The sequence below is a fragment of the Hydra vulgaris genome, chromosome 01 (assembly GCF_038396675.1).
Source record: "Hydra vulgaris chromosome 01, alternate assembly HydraT2T_AEP".
Lineage (NCBI taxonomy): Eukaryota > Metazoa > Cnidaria > Hydrozoa > Anthoathecata > Hydridae > Hydra > Hydra vulgaris.
In genome coordinates this window covers 43514167-43536274 of record NC_088920.1, presented here as the reverse complement: position 1 = coordinate 43536274, position 22108 = coordinate 43514167, and the positions used below count along the sequence as shown (strand labels likewise).

The window sequence follows — 22108 nt, the reverse complement described above, 5'->3', positions numbered from 1 at the left end:
TTTTAAAGCTGCCACAAAAACAATGTTGCTATTTAAAGGTAACTGCTCTGGTGATTTTAAACAAAGTCTTATCACCTCGTGGAAGACTGAATCTAAACTTTTATATGAGCAGTGACGGTTATAAATCTAAAGAGCAATTAAGGTTATAAATGACGTAATCGTAAAAATCGCGACGAAATGTTTTTCTTTTGTTCTCGTCCAGAAACTTTACAAAGAAACGCAAAATTCGAATTACGGCTAAAAATGGGTAATCGCATAATATTTACTCACGGCGAAATTTGGAACATTTTTTCAAAAAACAGTTTTGCAAGAAAACTATTATTGTACTTAAAAGACTTTATTCTGCTAACTAGTTTTACTTTCAAAGATATAGAATAAAATAATAAATAAGCACATGAAATATCATTGGATAAAATAATATAGTCAACATATGATTTCATCCAGTACATATAATGGTCTTATGTTAATGACATTAATAATGTGCATTTGATGTTTATTTACTACATCAATTATTCTTAAAGATAATCCTTTTTTACAGATCTTAATTTCTATCATTAACAATCAGATGCTAAAAACTTGATACAACGAAACTTATAACGAGCCCTAGTTATACATTTTACCCTACTATGTATAATTTGAGCTTATTTAAAGTGAAATATCGTATATTTAATTTATTTTTCAAACCACTAATATAAATTTGGATTAAAAGTGTTCCTAAGTAGTTTGCAATTGCTATTTGTTTAATTTATATATATTTGTATTAAATGCATAATTTTATAAAAGAATGAAATAATGAATTGAAACATGTTAACGATGTTTATGATAATAATATGTATGTTACATATATTATTATTATAAGTTTCAGGAATAATTTATCAAATAAAAATTACTAATTAAATAGTTCTTAAAACATTTATTAAGTATAATTATATTAAATGCTGGGTTCATTATTTAGGCATTTCTAATTTGAACTGTTTTTTGTTATTTAAACAGCCCATGTTAGAATCACAAAAAAGCAGTGTTTTAACAAAAATGAAATTAAAAAATCAAACTAATAATGCAATGAAAATAGCTAATTTAGTAAATGTTGTAAACAAGTTGAGGTTTGGTTTATAAGCCTTTTAAATACCTTTGTTTCACTTTTAAAATTATCTATGTGTTTAATACATAAAAAATGGGTAAAACATACAGTATAATTGAAGTTGTTCAAACCTTATTTGAAGATAAAAAATTAAAAAAAAATCTTAGACTACTGTAACAAATTTGTTTAAATAGTATAAATAATAAACAAAAGATTTAAAATCAAACTTTAAATGTTTTGACTTTTTTTATATGTAATCAATGTCAATAGGCAGGTATAAATAATAACTTAATATAAAGTGTTAATTATTTTGAACATTTTAAAAGACTTAAGTTAGTATTTAAGTAAGTGAAGTGAGTAATTTTAAGTAAATAATTATTAAATCTATTAAAAGTCTTTAACTCTTCACTTTTTCTATTTAACAGTATGATGAAATATAAAGTTTTGTATAAATTATATATTTTTCAAACAGATAAAAAGTTAAATATGGCACTGACTACTGAAGGTCCACTCAGTAAACTTGTAGATTTAGCTTTACATGGTCCCAATGTTGAAGTTGTTAACTTCAAGTATCTACGAATTTTACTGGTTGAAATTTTGAAAATAGTTCATGTTAATAGCAAAAGTTCTCTTGATATAATAGAAATTTCAGGGATCACAGATGACCAGAACTGTAAAGTCGAAAGTGAGAATAGCAGTGATAAGGTAGATTTTATCTAATTAATTAATGTATTTTACTCTTTCATATTGTTGTTTAATACTACTATGTGTTAGAAATATATAAGTAGTATAAGCTTCTTGCTTTGTTATCTGTTTATAGTAGTAATAATAGTAGTAAATGGAAGCAAAAAAAAAATGAAATTGTTTTGTTCTTCAGGACTTATCAGTAATGTTCTGACTTTATAGGATAAAAATTGTAACATTAAAACAAGAAAACTGGTTTAAAGCAATATAAAAGATTTGTTGTGTGATCCCAAAGTGCTCAAACTACAAAGTAGTGAACCAGCATTTTGCAAACAGCAATGATACATCCCATAAGGAGAGTGCTCAACAAAAAAAAAGGAAAAGGAGCTATAACCAACATTAGATATGAACAATATTGTTTCGTCCTTCAGGACTTATAGTAGTAGTAACAGTAGTAAATGGAAGCGATAAAAGTGAAATTGTCCTTCTGGATTTATCAATAATATTCTGATTTTATGGAACAAAATCTTACCAATAAAACAACAAAACTGATTTAAAGTCGTTTAAAGGATTTGTTGTGTCATGCTAAAGTGCTTAAACTACAAAGTAGTAGGGCAGCATTACACAATATATATATATATATATATATATATATATATATATATATATATATATATATATATATATATATATATATATATATATATATATATATATATATATATATATATATATATATATATATATATATATATATATATATATATATATATATATATGTATATATATATATATATATATATATATATATATATATATATATATATATATATATATATGTATATATATATATATATATATATATATATATATATATATATATGTATATATATATTGTGTAATGCTGCCCTACTACTTTGTGTGTGTGTGTGCACTATATATATATATATATAGTGCACACAAATACCATGCAAGCTCATCTAACTTGGGCAAGAATTAAAAAAAATCAGTTTTGCATATTGCTGTGCTTTAAAAACATAAAAAAGTGGGAAGCAAGAAAATAGTTTTATGATTTCTGATAATACATCAAAAGTGTTAAAGTATTCCAATAATTAAAAATTAATAGAATTCAAGTAAGCTAATTTAAATAGTTTAGTGATTGATCAATACAAAAACAAATAAAGAACCATTTTTTGTTGTTGTCCGTAATAATAAAAACAAAACAAATCTTTTTTAAAAGCAACAAATCTTTTTAAAAAGTTGTGTCATATTTATTAGGATACATTCTACCTGCACAAATTATTTAGAATCTATTAGCGATTAGAGTATCTCTTAAACGTTCTTACTCAATGATATTCTTGTAACAAATGTTGTATAGACTTCCATAAAGAGTTTGATTTAGTAGTACATTAAAAACTAATAATTAAACTTTCAATGTTTAATAAATGGCATAATCTTTATTATTGGATCTCTTACTGATAGAGTTCAGCAAGTCAATGATAGCATTTCTTACAGATAGATTTCAATAATTTAAAACTAGAAGTTCAATATCTGATCCAATTTGTATTGTTGACAATGTTTCACAGGGTAGGAGAGTCCAGGGTTAGTCAGAACACGGGGTAATTTAAACTGTGATCTGTAATGCCAACTTAGGAGCAGTTTATTGATATAAACAAATTACAAAGGTTTGAAGAACTTTTATATTGTTGATTTTATTTCTGTATTACCAACTATAATCTTATATTATGAAAAATAATAAAATAGTTTGATAACATCATTGTAGTGATTTTTGTGGTCTTTCTTTAAATGTGCTTTTTTATAAAATTTTGTGCATAGGATACCTTAATAAAATTGTTTAAGAGTGCACATAATGGGGGTTTGTTGGTAGACTGTGATTAGATTTTTTTGGATCAATTAAGGCAATTCCATTATCACTCATAGAATATATTTGTTTTTTTATAATTATCTATACTGGCAAGCTGAATTAGAGTTTAAATCAAGGGATCTTATTAGCATTTTCAGTCATTTAACTTTTTTGCTTCCACAAGTTGGAAGACATATTTAAATAAGATTCACATGCTGCCCAATACATCTGTGACAACTGTGGTGACATCTGTGACTTCTGTGGTGACAACTGATGTGTAATAACAATTTAGCTTGGTCTTTTTACTCATAAGATCTTTAAGTCATAATGATTACTTCCAACAAAAAACATATTGCTACAGTCACCCATCAAGAAAATGCTAGACCATACTTAATCTGAATTTGTTTTAAAACTGGAAATCCTATGATGATGGGATGGGAATTATATGAGTGCTTTTACTATTTATTTAGGACCAGTTTTAGAATTTTGCTCTTAATTTGGTTGGCACACCTAATTGAATAAAGACTAATTTTTCCAAAATGCTATTATACTCAACTACAGGTGTTTATTTGGACTCACTTGAGATTATCACTTGAGAATCTCACTTAAGATTAGCCATCTTAAAGATAGTGTCAATTCAATACACACAAATATAGTTTTTTTTCTAATTTAGACCTTGCTATTTAATGCAAAAATTTTGTTATATTTGTTTACTTTAAATCTCATTTTATTTTAGACAAATTTTAATGGTTTTAAAGAATATTTTGTTGATGACATAAAAAGGTATATGTTCTATACACTTTTAATTTGCAATGATTTATAGCATTATATGAATATAATGTTCCTCTTTGTCCTTCTTTTAAGTTTCAAATAAATTTGTTTATTGTATTTATTAATCACAATTTTTTTTCTGTTAAAGAGTTTTAAAAAAATGCTTTTTTTTGGAAAAAAATAAACTCAAAGTTCAAAAAAAGTACTTTTATTTTTTTAAACATGCAACAATACAGTGCTGGTTGATCATGATTCATGATGATCTTTAGAGATTTTTTGTTTTGCATCAATAACAATATGTACAATGAATTAAAAAAATATAATTTATTATTTTAAAGGAGAAACACGCTTTATTAATTTCAAAAAGGTTTTTACCACTTCGGCATTGTTTAACATTGTAAAAGTAAATCAAAATGGCAGAGCCTGTTTGTCTTTTTTTTCTTTTTCTATAATCTTTGGTCTAAATTTTATTAAATTTTTGTTATAAACAAAAGAAATGGTATCTTTGCGAAGCTAGAAAAGTGCTTTTAAATTGAAATAATATATATTGAAATGCTTTGTGGGAACCATTGTAATTATAATAAAAAATAGTTATAATGCAAAGCATCAACACTTCCCAGTCCCTGATTACATTTTTTTATATTTGTGGTATAAAGATTGTGTAATTTGACTGAAATGGCTTTTTGTTTACAATATAATGTAAGCAAAGAAAACATTTTTTTTTTCTCTAAGTAATTAGAAAAATTTTAAACTTATCGCATAAACCAACTAATTTGGGTAATGATTGATGCAACAGCGTGCACACGTTTGGAAGAATTTGGTTAGGGTTAGGTTCTTTTGTTTAGGGTCAGGTTATTAATCAAATTGTACAAATTGTAGTACAATTTGATTAATAACCAAAAAGTACTACATAATAGTAATAGGTGAAAAAACACTAAACATTGTTTAATAGTTTTTTCTCCATAATTTATATTTCTATGTTAATATCACTGACTTTTAGTCTTAAATTTTTAAATCTTTTTTTCAATTACCTTTTGATCTAGCAACTATATTTCTCTATATGATTTACATTTCAGTGCATTTTACATTATTTCATAAGATATTTCTTATTTTTTATTATTTTTTTACATTTATTATTTTCTTCCTTTCTTATTTTTATACTTTTAATGAAATATTTTGATTTTGATTTTTTTTTTATCTTTTTTTTTTTTTTAGAGTATTGGAAAACCAGAAATCACTGGAGAATAGAATTAATAAACTGGAGAAAGACTCAAGTATGTTTGATTTTTTTCCTTCAAATAATGAAATTTTCAACATTGAAGAAAGTATTATGTTAAACAAAAAAAACTTAACAAACGACAATAATTTTTTAAATTCTCAAAATTCAAATGTAAGTCAAAATGTAAATCAGAATTTAAACAATAATGATGGAGCATTATGTCTTACTTGGAACACAGTAAAAACAAGTAGAAGGTTACAGGTGGTTGAAGAAGGTGTTGATAAGTTGTTTTCTTTGATGAAGGAAGTTTTGGAGCAAACTCGAAAAGAAGGTTCTTTAAATGATCTTCATACTCAAATTAACCAAATAAATGAAAATACAGAATTTAAAATAAAGCAGCTAGAAACACAAATTGCAGAAATACATGAAAATGATAATTGGACAAAAGAACTAAACAAAATAAATGATGATAGAGAATTAAAGATAACACAATTAGAAACTATTGTTGCAGAATTACAAGACGATGATAAGTTGACAAAAAAGCTTAATTCAATTGATGACAAGTTTACTATAGAGTTATTAAAAATACAAGAAGAAATCAAATCTGATCATAAGTCACGTTTTGGTAATTTAAATAACACAGAAATAAAAGATATTATTGAAAAAATACACAGCCTTCACAAGTCATCTGGTAACTTTAACGACGTCTTTACTACCTGTAATGATTTCAAAAATCCAATACATGATAGCAATGGTGATTTGGAAGTTATAAAAAATGAAATCAATGAAATAAAAAGTGCTTTAAAACAAAATGGTGTAATTGTAAGTCAGCAGCAACTATTGTCCAAAGATCAAGATTTACTTGCTAAGAGCAAAGAACTAGTAATTTTTCATTGTTCTATTTATTTGTTTTAATCTATTATAGCAAAAATTGAATATCTAGAAAAAGTATTATTCAAATTGGTTTAAATAATACTATTTTTCAAGAACTATTTAATGTATATAACATTTATCTATAATTTTTTAAAAACAAGATAATACATTTATTTTCATATTTATGTTTTAAGAAGTTCCTAATTAGCATAACCATCATATATATATATATATATATATATATATATATATATATATATATATATATATATATATATATATATATATATATATATATATATATATATATATATATATATATATATATATATATATATATATATATATGTATGTGTGTGTGTGTGTGTATGTTTTGCTTTGTTTGAAATTATCATTATTATTATTGTTAACCAATTGTATTAAAAACCAATTGTATTAAACTGGAATATGGAAATGTAATATATTAAGTTATATACCAGATTTATGAAAATTTTTTCTGCAAAATTGAATCTCATATTTTAAAGGACTGCATAAACTTATAGAACAATTTGATTCAACTATAAAGAACATATAATTATAGCTGAAACTCCAGTACACTTTTTTAGAATGTATTTAAACCACTTAAGTGAGGGTGTGATGATTTATATTCTGGTGTTGCATAAAAACATTGTTTTTGATTTTACAATTATAAAAAGTCAATATATTTGAATTAAATTTTTTCAATATATTTGAATTCAATTTTTTTTTTAACTGTATTGATTACGGTATTAAATCTTATTTTTAGTTGAATATTTATAAAATCTGTTATACATAATGCGTTCATTTGGTTTAGAAAAGTTGGGCAAGACTCAAATATGTCTTTAGTTTGAAATATTAGACTCATCACTAGATTTCTAAATTAGTTTTATTTTTGCAAATTTTTTATTTATATGGAATATGATCTGATTTAAGTGAGAAATTAAAAACATGAGGGTTCGATAATATTAAAAACAGATATATTTACAGTAACATTAATTTGATCAATATCTGCACTTTTTTTTTTAGATTATTAAAAGCATTATACAGTTCACAATTTTTCAAAATTGGTTTGCCCATAATTATATCAGTTGTTGTAAGATTGAATCAAAACCTTTTCAGAAGGCGAATCATATCATATGCATTACACAAAACTTTTTGTACACTGATAGCTAGATGACAAGTTATGCTTAAACTAGAGTTGTCAATATCCCAGTTTTTCCGTAGGAGAACGCAATGAGAATTTTAAATTTAATTTAGCATTTCACTTTCCTACTTTAAAACCCAACTTTGTTTTAAACACTAATGTTTACACACTTAAACCTACTGCAGCTTTGCTGCAGTGGTTAGAGTTCTGGCTCAGAGACAAGAATTCAGAATTCAAGCGTCAACACCTGCATTGATGAATCCAAGATTCAACACCTGCATTGATGCCAAAGTAAAAAAACAGAAGTTTAAACTAACATAATTTTACTGATAAAAGTTTTAAAGCTATTTTATTATTTAAATACATTTAAAAAGAAAAAATTTATTTTACAATGTAGCAATTGAAGTCTATTAAATATTTCTGAGCAAAATAAAATTTGTAATATTTTCGGAGTTGCTATAATTTATCATTTAAATTAAATAAAAAAGCATTATGACATTTTGGTTTAAGTGTGCGAAGTGCAGAGAAAGTCAAGTGTGGTAATCCAACTCAGAATTTTTTGCTTACCAAACGAGTGCTCTACCACTAGTTAATTTAACAAGTTCGTTAAATAAAGTATATTAACAGAAACACTTTCAAATTTGAGTTCTCCGGATTTTTTGGGATGAATATTACATCCTTTAAAACTCTGGGTAATTGACTCAAAAAAGTTTGAAGAAAAAAAAAAAAAAATTTTTTTAAACTTTTTTGTCCGGAATCTAAGGAGTCCCTATTTTTTGACTCTGGAGTCTGAAGTCCCAGAGTTCCTCATAATCAATAGGACCTGGTGTTAAAACATCTACTGACAAATAGAACATGCTTTGTGCACTGCTTCATCGACTGAGTGTTTTGGTTTGGGCAGGTAATATATCAATTTAAAATTTTTATATATACTCTAGCTTTTTAAACTAATTTAGGATATAAATGTTTGAAAACTTAAAAAAAAATTTTTATTGATAGATTGCCTTCCTGAACCAAAACCCTCAGTATCAACACTCCTCGCAAAATCTATCTATTTTTCAGTCAATGTATGTAAACAATAAAAAAAATAATAAAAACATTCAGAATGTTTATTTTTTAATTAAAAAATTAAAAATCGTTGCTGTCTACTAGTTACATTTTTATGATTTTTTTTATGAGTTGTTAAGAGCTGTTTTTTACCACAAATGGTAAATTTAGATGCTAAACTATAGGAACTGGTGGCAATCATCAAATTATTTCAAACAAAGAAAAGATAAATAAACTGGAATAATGATTTATATCAGTTTATAAAAAAATTATCAACCAATAATATTGATGAGCTAGCTATTTTACTTTAAGAAGCAACTGGAGAAAACAAGAAGCAACTGGAGAAAACAAGAAGCAACTGGAGAAAACAAGAAGCAACTGAAGAAAACAAGAAGCAACTGGAGAAAACAAGAAGCAACTGGAGAAAACAAGAAGCAACTGGAGAAAACAAGAAGCAACTGGAGAAAACAAGAAGCAACTGGAGAAAACAAGAAGCAACTGGAGAAAACAAGAAGCAACTGAAAAAAACAAGAAGCAACTGGAGAAAACTGGAGAAAACAAGAAGCAACTGGAGAAAACAAGAAGCAACTGGAGAAAACAAGAAGCAACTGAAGAAAACAAGAAGATAACTGGAGAATGTTCTCTTATTGATGTACATTATAAAAACGAACACTAAAAAACAACTACTGGAATCAAAATGTGAATGGTATTTATGAAAAAAACAGTTTTTACAATATAAAGACAATAATTTTGATTCAATATTTCAAAATAAATACAAAAATGCAAAAAAAAATTTTTTGCAACAAATAATGTACTAAATTCAAATTTTACAGACATTATAAACTACAAAAGGTAACAATACTATGTCAATTAAATTGCAAAGAATTCTGGGAAGAATTAAAAAAATGCAAACAAATTTAAAAATTCATATTTCTATAAATCAATTAGTGCAACATATTAAAAAGTTATTTAATGAAGATCAATCTACTCTTTCAGAAAATGTGCGCGAACAAATTATTAAAAGCAAAAATTCATAAGAGAGAACATTAGTAAACAAATCTCTAAAAATAAATTAAAAAATAATGAAGCAATTGAATACATGGGTGCAAAAACGATGCAACTCCATTTTCACAAATTGCTCAGGAGATTATAATATTACAAACACAATGCATAGAGCTTAGGAGTTTCAAATACATTGAAAAGAAGCAATCACAATATTCAACTTAAACCTAACTCAAGCATCAATCCTAATATTATCTCTGACGTAGTTAAAGAGTTTTTTATGACATGCAAAAAGTATATGCTCTTAAAAATACTTTCAACAAGAAATTGATTTTCTAATAGAAATGTTTGTTCAAAATGAGCATGACAAGAACAATCTAAAAAAATACCAATTATCAACCAATTGACAACAAACCATTTATAAAACAACCATGGGTACCAATAGTTGGTCTCAAACTTGGAAAAGAACTTAAAAAACAAAACATAAAAGCTATATTTACATCAGCTCCAAATTTAAATATTATATTCTGCAACAAGAAGACAAATTCCTCCAAATACAAACTCAGGCATCTACCTACTAAAATATTTATTCAATGTATATACATAAGTGAAAACGCAATGACATGCAATGTATATACATTAGTGAAAATAATGTATAAAAAAAATGTCAAGATGTATCAAGCACCAGAAAAATAAAAGGAAAATAGGCTAGTTCAGATGCTACTAGACATTCCAAATCATTCCAATTTACGTTTGACTGGTTACATCCCAAAAACATATAAATTCCATAGATAAATTCAAGAATCACCTGGAATAAGCAGAGCTAAGAATTGGGAAGTGCCAAAATAATAGGGATGATGGCGACATAGTTTAATAGGGATGGTGACATGGTTTAACAGGAATGATGGTGACAAATGTGAAAAACTTGGGGGCCATTTTTTATTAGTTTATTTGACATCAACACAAAGACCTATTTTTTTAACTTGTTAAGCTCTTTTTAATGTTATCTTTTTATCGGTATTTTATTATAACTATTTTCTTTGTAATGATTTTTACTTATTATACCTGATGATGCTGATCACAATCACTGATCAGTAAAATATCAAGCAATATATATTAAAATAAAAACAAATACTTTTCAAAAAAGTTTTTATAAAAGCTGTATTTATTGAATTCTACAGATAAATACGGAGAAAAGACTCATTCCATCGCCTATGTGTTGTATATAATAATGCACTTTGCTTGATATTAAACAAGTCACCAAAGAACAGTGCTAGTGAATTATTTGTGAAACATTGTGCCCATTCACTTAATGTTGTCATTCGCAAGAAACAATATTCCTCATTGCTACTGCTGCAGAATAGTGAGAACCTCATCATAAAAGCTTTTGTTAACTCAGACAGTTTCTTGCAGTCTCCCCTGATGTTTAAATGGAGAGCTGAGTTATATTTATAACACTTTAATTTCTTATCTTTATTTTTTTTGGGGTTTTGTTTATATTCAAGTGCGTTAGTCTTTGTTTTACCCATTGTATATTTATTATATTGAGCCTTGAGCCTGTCAATAAATTTGATTGATTGATTGATTAATTTATACATATATATATATATATTTTATATTTTATGTTTTTTTGTTATACATCTCCTCAAGGCTGAGAAGGCCACTACAGATGAGGAGGCTACTTAATAGTGGTTATAACCCTCTCTCAACTCTATAACTCCAAAACACGAACCTTGACAAACAAGGCCGCTGCGCGAAGAAACAAGTTGTATATATATGTATATATATATTTATATATATATATATATTTATATATATATATATAATATATATATATATATATATTTATATATATATATAATATATATAATATATATATATATATATATATATATATATATATATATATATATATATATATATATATATAAATATATATATATATATATATATATATATATATATATATATATATATATATATATATATATATATATATTAGGTCATATGACTTTTTTTAATTACTTGAAACATTTTAATAATCATTTAAACTGTAAATAATATAAGTTAAAATATTAAAAGGTTTTTGTCTTGGTTTGTTGGTTGTTGCTATGGTCTGCCTTGCTTTTTTTATATTCAAAGACAAGGTTGACTAGACATTTTATTTGAATTTGAACTAAGGTTTTTCAATAAGATCTAACTTTGATCTGACCACAATTAGAAAGTAAAAAACATTTCATTTTAAACATTATTTATAGCAGATGTAAGAAACTAATCATGGTAACTCAGGCTAGGATTAAGTTCACAGTAATCATGTTTTATATCACTGGCCATCAGTTGTTGTTTTGATTTGGTCAATGTAGCTATGAAAATTCATTGATTGCTTTGATCTAAATAATGTAGCCAGAATAATTCATTCATCGTTTTTATTTGAATATTATTGTCAGAATAATTCACTCATTTTTTTTAACTGGATAATGTTGCCAGGAATAGTGCATTGTTTTGATCTAGATAATGTAGCTAATATTATTCGTTTATTGATTTGATCTGGTTAGCATTACAATAAATTAGCGATTTAATAATAAATAAAAAGTGTTGTAACAGGAGCAGATCCTCCTGTAGAATCTGACTTGTCAGATTATGAATGTAGCTTAAATATTTAAATATTTAAATAACTTTTTTTTAAAAGTTAAATTTTTTCTTAATCTTTTAAACATCAATTTAAGTTCGATATGTTGATTGTAACATTTAATCTATTGACTGTAATAATTTAATTTGTTCCAAATATTTAGAATGAAATTTATAGAGAAATTTTATTTGGTGTGCAGTCTTTTACCAGCTCAGATTTCACATTATAGACCATGTTCTTTTATTAGTTAATGCTAATTGTTGATCAAAGTTGCAAAATTTCAATGTATTTAGTTTTTTAAATATTTTATACTTTTGAATTGCATCAGCTCTTATACATTTCTAATTTTATAATTCCAAGCATATCAATTCTATTTTGATACTGTAACTTATGTAATCATTGTAGTAACGGAGTTACATAATAAAATTAATGGCAATGCAGTAGTAGTGTAGTGGTAGAGTGCTCGCTTCTTAAGTAAGAACTTGTGAGTTAGATCCCTACCAGGTCCCTGGTGGTATGATGCTCAACTTGTTTCTTTGCATAGCAGCCTTGTTCATCAGGTTTTGTCTTTCAAAGTTAAACAGTTGAGAGAAGGTTGTAACTTCAATAAAGTAGCCTCCTCAAATGTAGTGGCCTTCTTGGCCTTGGGGTGGTGGAGGGTATGAATAATATTAAAACTTAATAATATTATTACTTGCCTTTGCACATTTTCTAATTTTTTAATTTTAGTTACAAGATATGGAGACCACACAACTATAGCATATTATATTGCAACATTTTACTCTAAAAATATTAAAACTTAAATTAAAAATTTATGTTTGTTAAAAAAATGTTTTTCCTGTTTAAATTATTTTTAGTTGAAAAATGATAATAAAATTTGGTGATAAAATTGTTTAGAAATACAGTGATTTGTTCAAAAATGGTTTTGAAGTAAAAGATGAAGAAATGTTTTTAAAGAATAACAGTACAACTCATTATGTTATTTAAACTTATTTAGCTTTTTTTTATTTTTTATAATAAATTTCTGCAAATCATTTTTAATTTGATTTATTCCTTTTTAAATGTATAATGATTTTATTGGTTAGATTTACAATGATTTAATTAGTTTGTTTTATAATTTTTTGATTGGTTTATATTGGTTTTATTTGTTTAGATCATGAAAAGTTGGTCTCTATCCAAAACCAAACACAAAAAAATGCTTCTGATATTTTGTTTCTACAAAATAGTCTTACAGTTTTACAAAATGTGTTATTGTCTAATAGTGCAAATGAGCTAAGTGAAGACATTTCGGAAAATCTTTCAGATGTTTCAAAGAAAATTGTATGTAATACTTCAGATTCCTCAGAGAAACGTGAAAGCATTACTTCAAAAAATGCTATGGAAAATCCAAGTCAAATCTATAAAGATTTATCAAATCATTTACTTTTATTGCAAGAAGAGCAAAATAAGTTATTAAGAAATACTGAAAATTTTTCAAAAGAAGTTAGAGAAGAATTGTCACGTGAACAAGTATTTTTTATTTAAAGATTTTTTTTTCAATAAAACTACTTAAACCATAATTTATCATATTAAATTTACCCCTCAAAAAAAAAAGTTCTTTATATTTCTTTGAGAAATACCCTAAGGATTATGAAATACAGGGTACAAGACTTTTCTTCCCTTGTATCTTTGAAACACACAGTTGTATCAACAGTATTTACTAATCTCATCAACGAGGTGCAGAACTGTTTTAGATTTTTTTATTTGTTTTAGATTTTTATTCTTTTTATTATTGTATTTATTATTTTATTTATTATTTATTATTGAATTTTGTTTAGTTTTTTTTTACTTTATTTTTTTTTGTTTGTTAACAGCTTCAGTTTTTTTGTGTATGTAAAAAATATTTGTTGCTTATGTTTGATTTTCATGGTTGATGCAACTCGAATGATGTAAATGGTACTAATTTATACTTATCTATGGTACTTATCTTCATACACTACATACTTTTTCCTATTCTTTATAAATTGTATTAAGGTAAATGAATCTAATTACTTGAATGATGCAAGTTCTTACTTGAAGTGTAATATGTATTAGTGTATACTTACTTACGTTAGTGTTATATATTTGCAAATATTAAACTTTTTTAAGTATGCGGTAGTGGTGTAGTGGTAAGAGCGCTCGCTTTGTAAGCAAGAGGTTCGGAGTTCGACTCCCACCACATCCCTGGAAGTACCGCGCTCAACTTAGTTTCTCCGCGCAGCGGCCTTGGTCGGCAAGGTTTGTGTTTCGGAGTTAAAGAGTTGAGAGAGGGTTGCACCACGAGAAAGAGTGTTCTCAACAGGGAACAAGAACACTTTCAGGACTCAGGGTTGTTGGTCTTTTTGAAAGAATCCAATTAACAAAATTATTTTTTTTAGTTTAATGTGGAAAAATGTCTTTTCAACAGCTGAATTACTTATTTCCACCCTGTAGATAAATTATTAGATTCATTAAAACTGGATCTCTTCTCATGTTCACCCTTTTTTTGATAACATATATTAGTTTTTTGGCTATACCAGTTTGGATTGGTTGCATTTTTTCAAACAAAGTTTTGTAAACTCTTTCAGCTGTCATGAGATTTGCATCATTTTTATTTTATTCAGTAATGACAGTTTCAACTGGTGCAAGAGCTTCAAAGAATCTTATTATTACCTATTCTAAATTAAATTTTAAGCTGATTGCTCAACTGAATTTCAATTTAACTGAAGCTCAAATTGCTAAATTTACACTAAAAGTATGAGATGTGTAGTTGTATATGGGCAAAGATATAATCAGTATTTGTAATAAAAACTCAAATTTTTATAAATCTATAAAGCAGCTACTAAAGTTCTTTCAACATCCAAACTGTTGCTAGGTACCCAAACTGTTGCTAGGTATCCAACTGTTGCTAGGTATACAAAATAATTAAAGTGTTTTAAAACAATATTGGCAGTTAGACAATAGGAGTTTCTTCACTAAATGTTATAAAACAGCACCTGTGATATTAGATTAAAAACTGAAGATCTAGTTTAAAGTTTTGTGTAAATGTATAACAAATGTTTTTGTAAATGTATTTGTATGTATACAAATAAAAAATATAAAATGTTAAACTTTATTTAGAAAGAAATTGATGTTTTACACAAACAAATAGAAAAGTTAAACACAAAGATTTTCTCAAAGAAAAGTTTAGATGATGAAGATATCAACAGCTATGGTAGAGATAAGAATGACAATGAAGACATTAGATCTGAAATACCTGACAAAACTGTTCTCAATGAAAAGGTTTTTTTGATTAATTACTAAATGTTTACTTTTGGTGTTTGAAAAAAATAATCATGTAGATGGAGCCAGACTTTTTTTTTCTCAGGTCTTATGTGGCTATTGTGTGTGTGTGTGTGTGTGTGTGTGTGTGTGTGTGTGTGTGTATGCGTGTGTGTATGCGTGTGTATAATATATATATGCATATATATAATATATATGCATATTAGGGTGTCCCAGAAAAAAAAGTTTTTGAATTTAATATGGTGCACTTTGTCAATCCTCCTTATTTGGTCCGAGAGACCACCATAAAAATATCCGGGCTCAAAGTCACTGTTTAGCTGAAGAAGGTGTTTTAGAAAAAAATTGCATATAAATTTTAATGAGTTTTTTTCCACTTATTTATTGAAATTCTGCTAGTAATCTTATAAAAAATTCAAATTAACTTAAAAAAATTCAAATTAGCTTAAAGTTAATCATCCAATTCATTAATTCTCTAAAATTTATAATTATTTTATTTTTATTATAATTGCATTGTTTTAAAATGTTTTTCAAAATGAAATACTAGGGAATACAAGAAAAATTAGGTGGTGCAAGAATTATTAAACTTTTGTTGGAAAAAATATATTTCAAAAATAAAAATATAGGCATAATGTGCTTTTTTTATCTAAATATTCTTCAAGTCTTGTTTAGTGGCATGTATAGACACCTTCTGCCGGTTGTCCTTCCCATGAAATCCCGCACCAATTTGATGTGTCTTTCAGCCCTGTCATTAACAACTGTTACTTGATGTACACTGGACACAAATGTCTTCTTCATTTAACCAAAAGATGATATTCTCTCATGAAAAAAAGACATTCCTTCTTCTTTCCATGAGAGAATGTCATTTTTGGTAATACCAAGATGAAGAAAAAAAGATAAGACTCCTGAGAAACAAAGTCTGATAGATTTGAGAGGAGACAGACCTGTGTAAAAGGTTTTGGTTGTTCTTTGTCAAAGCTCTTCATCTCTGGAACATCTATTTTAATAATTCCACTAGAATATCCATCCTCTCTTTCTCCTCTAAGTGTTGGTCAGCTAAAGCATAAATTACACACTGTGGTGTAAAATACTAAGTGTGTCTGAGAATACTAAGATTAAGAGCTTTGCCAATCTTTCCATACTTATTGGAATAAAGTGAATCTACCATGATCTGCGATGAAATCTTGAATGCTCTAAGATCATTGGATGGAGCCTGTGCTGCCATTGGGCTCTTCAGAAAGAATAAACAATAAAATATGACTATATAATATGTTGTATCCTGTATCATCCTAATCTCATTGATACTGAGTTGCTTGTTGTAATTCTTGGTCATTTGAATTGCTAACAGATACAATGAATCAACCATAAATCTTGCTTCGTGATGTGCACCTGGTTGTAGAAACCTGAAGTTTAATAAATCTGCTCCAAGGTAAAAAGCTACCAGTTAACATAAGTACTTGTAATCAGTTCTGTCCAAAATATTTGTTTTAAGAGCTGCCGTGCAGAACTCCATTGTTTCATTTGCAAGATTGTAAAAGAGAAATCCAAGAGCAAACTCAGGTCTGTTCCAATCAAATTTCTCAATGCTGGCAAATGTATTCACACCTTTTTCAATCTTAGACCAAAGATCTTGATGTTTTTGTATAATGATTGACTAAGTCCCTTTGTTTCTTCCTGTAATTCCATCATAACATTATGAACATGTTGTTCCATTAAATGGTGTCTAAATTTATTATTATTATCATTTTCTGTCATTACTCTCAGAAAAAATGAAAAGAAAAAAATCCCTTTAATTTATATAGTAAAGCATCATACCTGCTCATTAGAAAAAGAATTGGACAAAGTAGAGAATAAACTGCAATATTTCTAATTGCACCATTATGTTTTCCAGTGTTTGAGCCAGTTGTGTCAGCACAACAAGTTATAATTTGGTCTGTTAAGTCATAATATTCCACAAGACTTTGGATAGCCAGTGTTTGATCTTTCCCTTTGGAGGAGGGTGCTTCAAGTATTCGCAGAAGAAAGTTAAGTGAGCGGGTCTCTGGAGAGGAAACACTAATTGCCAACCTTTCTACTGTTTCCGAAATTTTTACCTCCGTCCTGTACTGCTTGCTCAACTTTGTGTCAAAGTGAAGAGCAAGTTTTAAACTCCTTATCTTATCCAGGTTCTGCTCTCTTACTATAAGTGCTTCATTCTCTATAATTTCATGGTTTTTTCTTGCCATCTATGACTTAAAAATGTTCAACATGTCAATATCTACTCCCCCAGCTTGGAATAGGGAAGATAATATTGCTGTTTCAGCTCTCACACTAACTTGATATCTAAAAAAAAACAGAACATTGTCATTTTTTTAAATTTTGTAACATTTAAGTTGTTTTAACTTGAAGTTTTATAAATACTCGTAATATATTTAACTTTTTTATACATAAACTTATTTACCTTGTCATAAATGGAATCCACTTATCCAAAACATCATTCAGACTGAGTTGAAGGCAAATCTTGGTTGAATCATAAAACTTTTTTTTCTTTACTGTAGGATTTTCAAAGTTTGAATCATAATCTGTTCCACTGCACCCACTAGAGAGTTCCTGCTCAATATCTCTCAAAGCTTCTTCTGCTGCTTTTTCCAGTAATTGACTTTCTTTTTTTTGCTCAACAATTGCTTTCAGTCTCTCCTCCTGTTGCTCTTCTTCTACCATCTTTCTGAGCAGGTTTTTCATTTTTTCCTCACCTTCAGCAACTTTTTCAGCAAATGTTTTGTCATTTTTGTAGGACATTTTGGCCATGTCCCCTTTTAAACATCTTTTCAAAAAAATTGAATCCTCCTTTACAGCCTCTTTACTCCTTTTAGGATTCTGGCTAATTAACTTGAAAATGTCTTCCTTGTGTATAGGAAACAAAACATTGGCTTTGTCTAAGAACTCTTGAGTATGTTGGCTCATGGTTTCTTTGCTCATCTCTAGGGTTCTCATCTTTAAAACTTTAATATGCTGGGTATACAGAACAATGATTCTATTCCTAAATTAAAAAGTTACAACATTTAAAAAATGTCAACATTTTAAAATATAGCATAAAAACTTTTTTCTAATTATATATCACAGATAAATATGTTTCATAGAATACTTAATTTTATGAGAAATATTTGAGAAAATTGCTCTAGTATATTTAGTAACCTACTTAATTTTATTATTAGTGAATGGTCGGTTCACTAATAATAAAATTTTCATCAAAGCCTGCTTTGTTCCAAATATTAATCAGCTCCCTTATGATGCACGCATTTGATATTTCGTTTCTGCAATTAGCATAACACATACCACCACTGCATTTATGTTTGCCTGTACTCTCCAGAGAATATCCAATTTTTGATGACAATGTTTTGATTGCAGTTGCGTGACTCTAGCTTTTCCAACATGCCCTGCACTAGCCATATTAAATACTATTTTCTATATTATAAAATACAACAGAATTGATCACATAATATACAATGTTTTTGTATATTTTACATATATGTAAAAATTGTCACAATTAAATTTATATTACTCAAATTAGAATTAAGTAGCAGTATACAATATATACTGCTATTGTTTTTCAACATCCTAATAACTGATATTTTAATAAAAATTTATTTCTTGTATTACTAAATATATTTGCAGAGTTTTAATTATAAAATGCAAAAAAAACTCTGCAAACTTATTAAAATGTATATGAAACTTTTTTCTAAAACACCTTCTTCAGCTTAACAATGACTTTGAGCCCAGATATTTTTATGGTGGTTTACTGGGACCAAATAAGGAGGATTGACATAATATTAAACGCACAATATTAAATTCGGTACATCACTAATATATATATATACATATATATATATATATATATTAGTGATGTACCGATATCACTTTTTTGGCCAATGCCAATACCAATGCCAATGGATGGGAAAGGGCTGATACTGATGCTGATACTGATGAATTAACTAATTATTAAAATTTTGGAAATATAAAACCATACAACTTTAAATCGGGTAAATTTTTTTATGGAATCAGTAATGGTAAACAAATACTTGGACCCAAATCAGAGCCAAACAATGATTTTAAAAGACATTAAAAATATATATATATATACATTTTTTTTTTTACTATAAAAAGAAAACTTTCAAAAAAATAAAAACAAAATCTTGAGTCAAATAACATGCTGTCAGACAATCAATACGGTTTTTGATCCTCTCGCTCTACAGCTGACTTGCAAACCGCTGTGACTGAAAGATTTTATTGTGTATTAGATGGAGAGGCTAGGGCTATTGCTCTTGACATATATAAGGTTTTCGACAAAGTTTGGCATGTTGGTCTTCTCCATGAGCTTGTTTCATATGGTCTATCTGGGAAAGTTTTTGAGATAATCAAATCGTTTCTTTCTAACCGCTTTATTAAAGTCATCCTTGAAGGTCAACACTCTTCTTTATTTCCAGTAAATTCTTGGATACCTCAAGGTTCTATCCTTGGTCCTATTTTGTTTCTTATCTACATTAATGATCTTCCTGACTACCTTATATCTAAAGTAGCTTTTTTTAATGATGACTTAATACTTATGTCTTGCCAAAAAGTCTTCTCTTTTCCTTTGCAGACATCCGATCTTGAATCTGATCTCACTTCTGTAACTGATTGGGGTCTACAGTGGTTTGTAAATTTTAACTCCAACAAAACTCAGTTATTTACTGCAAACAACTGTTGCAGTACTGTCGACATTCCAATATTGATGAATGGCAACCCTCTTACTGAGTCCTCTTCTTTGCGTCTTCTTGAATCATCATTTACTACTAACCTTTTATGGAAACCATATAGCATCTGCTAAGGTTGCGTTCCTTTATTTTGCTCACCATTTTCTCTCTCCTGATTCCATTCTCTACCTCTACAAATCTTATATTTGTCCCTATATGGAATACTGTTGTCATATTTGAGCTGGTTCTTCTAATGATACTCTTTCTCATCTTGACAAGATCACATAACCAAAAATGCATTGTAAACTTAGATCTACTAAGCTTGAGCCTTTTTGCCATTGTAGCTCAAGACCCTTAAACATCAGACACGTCCCTATCATTATAAAAAATTAGTTCTTCAAAAGTATATCATGTTGGGTCTCAAATAAAACAAAATTATATAAAAACTTCAAAATTAATCATCATTTTATAAAAAAATTATTATTTTAGATTTCACTGGCTAGAAAATGATATTTTTAAACTAAAAACTAAAAAAATACATTTTTACAAAAAAATTTATTATCATTTTTTTTTCTTAATCCTTTTTATAAAATGATGATTATTTTTGAAGTTTTTATATAATTTTGCTTCTTTTTAGACCCAATATGATATATTTCACCTAAAGACAAGGCTGAGTTGTTTGCTAAGAACTTTTGATCAATATCATCTCTTGGTTCCACTAGTTGCGTTCTACCTGATATAGTCGTCAAACAGGTTGATCCATTGCTTGACATTCGTATCACACAAGCTTCTGTATCTAAAGTGATATGGATTTCAATATGGATTTCAATCTTCTTGTTCTACAGCTGATTTGCTAACAGTAATAACTGATAGGTTTTATTGTGCATCAGATAAAGGTGGAGAGTTTAAGGTCATCGCTCTTGACATTTCTAAAGCTTTTGATAAAGTTTGGCATGCTGGTCTTCTCCATAAGCTTTCTTCTCACAGTGTATCTGGTAACATCTTTAAGATTATTGAATCCTTCCTTTCCAATCGTAGTATAAAAGTTGTCCTCGATGAACAGCACTCTTCTTCTTATTCTGTAACTTCAGGGGTTCCTCAAGGTTCCATCCTTGGCCCTATACTCTTTTTAATTTACATTAACAATCTTCTAGATATTCTCACATCTAAGGTGGCGTTGTTTACTGATGATACTACCATATATTCTTATCGTGATAAGAAACCAACACTCTCTGATTGCTTGGAGGGGGCATTGGAGCTCGAAAAGGATCTCACTTCTGCTTCTGCATGGAGCTCACAGTGGCTGGTGAACTTTAATTCAGATATGTACTCGATGAGTCATCTACTCTTCATCTTCTAGGATTAACTCTTACTTCCGATCTTTCTTGAAAACCATATATCAAATCCATTGCAAAATTAGCATCTGCTAAGGTTACATCTTTTTATCAAGCTCGACACTTTCTTACTCCAGATTCTATTTTTTATCTCTATAAATCTCAAATCCAGCCCTATATGGAATACTGTTGCCATATATGAGGCAGATCTTCTAATGATGCCCTTTCTCTTTTAGACAAGGTGCAAAAATGCATTGTAAACCTAGTTGGACCTGCTCTTGAAGCCAACCTTCAACCATTATCACATCATCGTAATTAGGGGTGTCCCAGATAGCTTGTTTTAAATATCTGGCCAGATACCAGATAATTTGGATATCTTAAAATTATCCAGCCAGATATCTGGCTAGATAATTTTTATATACAAAACCTTCAACAGTTATTTTATTAGGCCAAA

At 27.6% G+C, this 22108-nt stretch overlaps 1 protein-coding gene across 1 annotated transcript in view; it reads left to right on the top strand.

The window, feature by feature from the left end:
- Positions 1-1539: 1539 nt before the first annotated feature.
- LOC100200567 (golgin subfamily B member 1) overlaps positions 1540-22108 on the top strand; it is a 28196-nt gene continuing 7627 nt past the window's right edge. Inside the window, exons 1-6 of the mRNA XM_065788267.1 lie at positions 1540-1786; positions 4366-4412; positions 5616-6501; positions 13230-13296; positions 13486-13841; positions 15450-15611. Of these exons, the coding sequence (XP_065644339.1) occupies positions 1568-1786; positions 4366-4412; positions 5616-6501; positions 13230-13296; positions 13486-13841; positions 15450-15611 (1737 nt within the window). The 5' untranslated portion in view covers positions 1540-1567. The remainder of the gene's footprint in view (positions 1787-4365; positions 4413-5615; positions 6502-13229; positions 13297-13485; positions 13842-15449; positions 15612-22108) is intronic.